Source organism: Pempheris klunzingeri, chromosome 17, assembly GCF_042242105.1.
Source record: "Pempheris klunzingeri isolate RE-2024b chromosome 17, fPemKlu1.hap1, whole genome shotgun sequence".
NCBI classification, from domain to species: domain Eukaryota; kingdom Metazoa; phylum Chordata; class Actinopteri; order Acropomatiformes; family Pempheridae; genus Pempheris; species Pempheris klunzingeri.
In genome coordinates this window covers 10,119,105-10,123,769 of record NC_092028.1, presented here as the reverse complement: position 1 = coordinate 10,123,769, position 4,665 = coordinate 10,119,105, and the positions used below count along the sequence as shown (strand labels likewise).

Here is a 4,665-nt window from a genome sequence, read left to right as displayed (position 1 = left end):
TAGGAGCCTAAATGTAGCAGCTAGCATAAGGTTTACGACGTTTATTTCCGCTTCCTTCCACAGAACTGGGAGGGTCTGACTGCTGCTGTGACTGGAGCTCCTCCCTGTCAGTCTGCCACACTGGTCTGCCAAAAAACCACCACATCACTGACTTTAATCATCCCCTATGAACATTACAAGTACCCTATGTAGCCAATCAATCTAACTATCCTCCATGTTATGTGATTCACTGAGACTGAGATTAGAGCGTTAAACCACACATGCAAATCCATAACAAACATCAGATCCTTAAAAATTCTAGATAAAATAGGGTGGATAAAAGTAGTAGTGAAACAGACGTGAATACATTTGCATTGTGAGTGTGTCTCTATGATTCATACTTAATAATAAGGTTTGAGTGGCTGTCATAAAGTAGCCATGTGTGTGCTTGATGAAATTATAAAGCAGCAGCTTTCAGCCCGGCTGATTCTTTTCATTCAAAAAAAAATGTTGGGAAATTCAGGATGTATGCATCCATCTGTATAATACACAGAGACACCCTTGGCCTCCAGTCCATGCTGTCAGCAGGGAGTGTGTTAGCTGTTGCCTTCATCCCACTTTCAGAGCCCATCGTTTGGCCAACATTTGCTCCTCTTTCTTTGTTTTCTTTTTTTTTTTTTTGTTGCTGTTGTTGTTGAACATCTGCTTTTAATTCTGCCCTGTCTGTCAGTGACAGCAGAGATTTAAATGCCTTGACAATGCTGACACCTAGTGGACATCTTTAACCTCAGGAGAACAGCATCACTGATCTATTTACCAGTTTGCAGCGCTGTTCAATCCCAAATTATGGCAAAAGTTCCCATCAGAAAGGCACAGACTTATGGGAATGTCCTGAGAGCAGTGCTGAGATATGAATACGTGTTTGGGTTTGAGGGTACTGCCTCCTATAGTGTGTGTGTGTGTGTGTGTGGTGTTGATTGACAGAATGACGAGACTGTTACGTCGGCTATATATATATAAATATATATATATATATATATATATTGTTTTTAGGTGCGTGCACTGACCACTTCCTCAGGATCACGCAAAAAATTGCTTTTAGTTTTTATCACTATGATAATGTTAATTATTATCATAAGCTGCAGGCTCTTTTAGAGGAATAGCACTAAACGCTGTCTGGGATGGACTTTGCATCCATTTCGAATTCATCTCTTTCACCCTTCAGTACTCCGGAATTCCTGGAGGAAGGTAGGTTGCTTTTTTTTTTTTTTTTACTCTCCTCTTTAAATTGCCTGTTAGTTTCCTTGAAATTAGTTGAACAGTGCTGTGTCACACATGTAAAAATTATTGTTTAAAAAAAAATCAAGAATGGAGTTGTCAGTGTTTTTTTTAAGGTCAAATTCAGTGGTTTAAATGCACAGAAGCATTTATTTTTATGGAAAAGAAGCAGGATTTTCTGTATGTTCTAAGAGACTGACTGAGAGTATTCTGTTTGTGTCCTCTTTGCCAGAGCATGAGCAGTACAACAATGTGCTCATGCCCAGCATCTTTGGTGTCATCTGTTTCTTTGGGATCTTCGGAAACTGTATTGTAATCTACACCATTGTGAAGAAAACCAAGCTCTGCTCCCAGCAAACAGTGCCAGACATATTCATCTTCAGTTTGTCCATCGCTGATCTCCTCTTCCTCCTGGGCATGCCTTTTCTCATTCACCAGCTTGTGGGCAATGGCTCCTGGTGCTTCGGTGCCACCATGTGCACGGTCATCACAGCCCTGGACTCCAACAGCCAGATTGTCAGTACTTACATCCTGACTGTAATGACTCTGGATCGCTACCTGGCCACTGTCCATCCCATCCGCTTCAAACACGTTCGAACCCCCTTCGTGGCGGGGGCGGCTGTGGCTCTGGTGTGGGCGTTCTCTCTGGTCTCCATCACCCCAGTGTGGATGTACACAGGACTCATGCGTCTCAAGGATGGCTCAGTCGGCTGTGCCCTCCTGCTGCCCAACCCGGCCACAGATACATACTGGTTCACCCTCTACCAGTTCTTCTTGGCCTTTGCTCTGCCTTGGGTGGTCATCTGTGGGGTCTTCTTCAAGATTCTCCAAAATATGTCAGCCACAGTTGCCCCACTGCCCCAGCGCAGCCTCAGGGTGCGTACGAGGAAGGTGACCCGCATGGCAGTGGCCATATGCCTGGCATTCTTCACTTGCTGGGCCCCCTACTACATCCTGCAGTTGGCCCACCTTGGAGTACAACGGCCCACCTTTGCTTTCCTGTACGCCTACAACATCGCTATCAGCATGGGCTACGCCAACAGCTGCATCAACCCCTTTATCTACATTGTATTAAGTGAAACATTTAAGAGGCAGTTCATTGTAGCCATTCGGCCGCCCCACAGGGGGTTCAGAGTTGCTCCTGCTCTGGCCGACGGCAGCATGAGCCTGAGGATGGCACCGGACAGCTCTCATCCGTCTCACTCGCAGTCATCAAGGGAACTGCTTCAAAACATGCTGCCCGTCACTGTGGCTGTACACTGAGATGGACGCCGTCCAAAACCACAGCCAACCGCCATCGTAAGACAAATCATTACCTGCTACTTCTGCTCCCTCAGAAAATATCTCTGTTTCCACAAAAGTCATAAATCCAAATGTGACTGTAGTGCACTTTAAAGTGCATTTACGTGCCAAGTGGTGATAAAATCTGTGGCATTTCTAGGTGCGGTCAACGTGAGTAATAGTCATATTTAGTGATCCTTTTATTAAAGCAAGAACAAAGGGACAATAGATGTTGTATTTGGAAAAGAAAATTTTTAGACTTCAGACTTTAGAAAGCTACAGAACATCACAAATCTCAATCAACCGTTCAACAAAGGAAAACATACAATCAGTGAGTGACTGGAAACCCACAGATGTTTACTGAGCATTAGCAGTATTGTTCCTCTGCAGGACTTTAGTTTTATCTCTGATCTGCCACTGAAATGGCCAACAATATCTCACCAGTTAATTTCAAGTCGAACCTTCGTATGCACGCCATGTGAAATATAATTAATCACATCATTCTGCAACCTATCGTTCTGCACCTCAACAAAAACAATTTGTATGGTTGAAAAAAATCATTTGTACATTTTAATCGTATGTAATTGTATTAGCAGTTTTATGGGGCAATCTGCAATCAGTATTGTTGTATTACAGAATTGATTGGCTTGATTGATACATTGTTTGTGACCTTGGCCCAGATAGCCATGGCACTAACAGCTGGTCAACACATTATATGAGCGGTTCATGCATTTCATAGTAGAAAACATGGGATCCATCTCTATGGGATCCAATGCATATTCTTATTGCTGTATTAACTGCAACTTGATCTGTTTTGCGCCAAGATTAATATTGTGTGTTTTTTTATTTTGTTTGACTGTTTGATGGGTCATTGCATATTTAACATGTGGCAGTGCCACATTGATGCAAGCATAGACAGCTACAGGCAAATACTAATTAGCGTATAAAAAAGTGTTCTGTGTGGCTCTTTGGCTTGTGATGCACTTATTTGTGTCTGTTTATCTCTCTTTATTATGATGTGAACGCTGTGGTAACGCACACTTTGGCGCGTCTATTGTAATTTGCTACGTGTTTTAACTGTTCCATTGTATCCCAGGAGATACAGAAAACTGTCTTTGCTGTGCTTGAAATTAAAGGACTTTTCACATCAGGAATTCAAATTCCATTTACTCTTTACGAAGAGTGACGTCATATTTTCAATGTATCATTTTAGTTGGCAGTGCTTATATTGGGAAGCTGATGTTTGCTTATTTGTAAGATTAAAAACCACACTAATTGCTTATGTTTGCTATGTTATGTTGCTTTTCTTTTTGCGAGCAAGGACTGCAGATGCCAAATAGCCTGTCTAAATAAATCTGGCATATTTACATGATGTTAATTAACACGCAATGTCCCTAACAAACAATAAAACAAACTGCTTGTGATTCTGTACAGAGAAGCGTATCTCCGTTTAAAGGTCTTCTTCGGCCTTATGTAAACGTCTGATGGCAGGCGTCAAGGTATCACCCATCATCTCGATAAAAACAGAAGACTGGAACGAAGCTGGGATTACATAGCATTCATGGGATAAAGGATAACGCCCCAAATTCAAAATAATAAAATAGCAGGAAAATGATTGACTCTCTTCCCAGGTGAGAGATCATCATTGCGAATGTGTGGTAATAGGACATAAACAGGCCCTGATCGTTAAACTGCATGCTGCTTTTAAAGCTGTGTGGTGTGTTCGTCACAGCCTGGAACTAACCGTGTGATTATGCGGACATGATGTGTGTGTTGTTAATCCGTGCTATTTGTTGAAGAACACTAGCTAATAATGGGTGTTGAACCCATGCTGAACAGCTTCAATAATTCTACTGAATGTACTAAAAAAAACATCATTATATACCCTAAACAAAGACATTTCTTGCTTTTCAAGCTCACCCTGTGACCCGCATTTTCTCATTCCACTGGAAACTGTAAATGCTGATGTGAGTGTGAACCACAGTTAGAAGCAAGTGATGAAATATCCCTGAGCTCGGCTTTAATTTACACGGAGCATGAAGCATAAAGACCAAAGGCACTGATGTGTACCCATGGATGGATTACTGAAAAGACCCTCTGTTTGAAGCGACGGTTTGTATTTCTTAG

The 4,665-nt window shown here is 42.1% G+C and overlaps 1 protein-coding gene across 1 annotated transcript; it reads left to right on the top strand.

Moving 5' to 3' along the window:
- The first annotated feature begins 1,160 nt into the window (after nt 1–1,160).
- On the top strand, nt 1,161–2,520 carry mchr1b (melanin-concentrating hormone receptor 1b). Its single transcript, XM_070848193.1, has 2 exons — nt 1,161–1,227; nt 1,490–2,520. The coding sequence occupies exons 1-2, from the start codon at nt 1,161–1,163 to the stop codon at nt 2,518–2,520; spliced, it is 1,098 nt and encodes a 365-aa protein (XP_070704294.1).
- The last annotated feature ends 2,145 nt before the right edge of the window (nt 2,521–4,665 follow it).

Bases quoted from the DNA above. Each gene is read 5' to 3' on its own strand.
- mchr1b (XM_070848193.1), top strand. From the start codon at position 1,161: ATGGACTTTGCATCCATTTCGAATTCATCTCTTTCACCCTTCAGTACT. The intron at 1,228-1,489 runs GTAGGTTGCTTT...CCTCTTTGCCAG, and splicing joins TCCGGAATTCCTGGAGGAAG to AGCATGAGCAGTACAACAAT.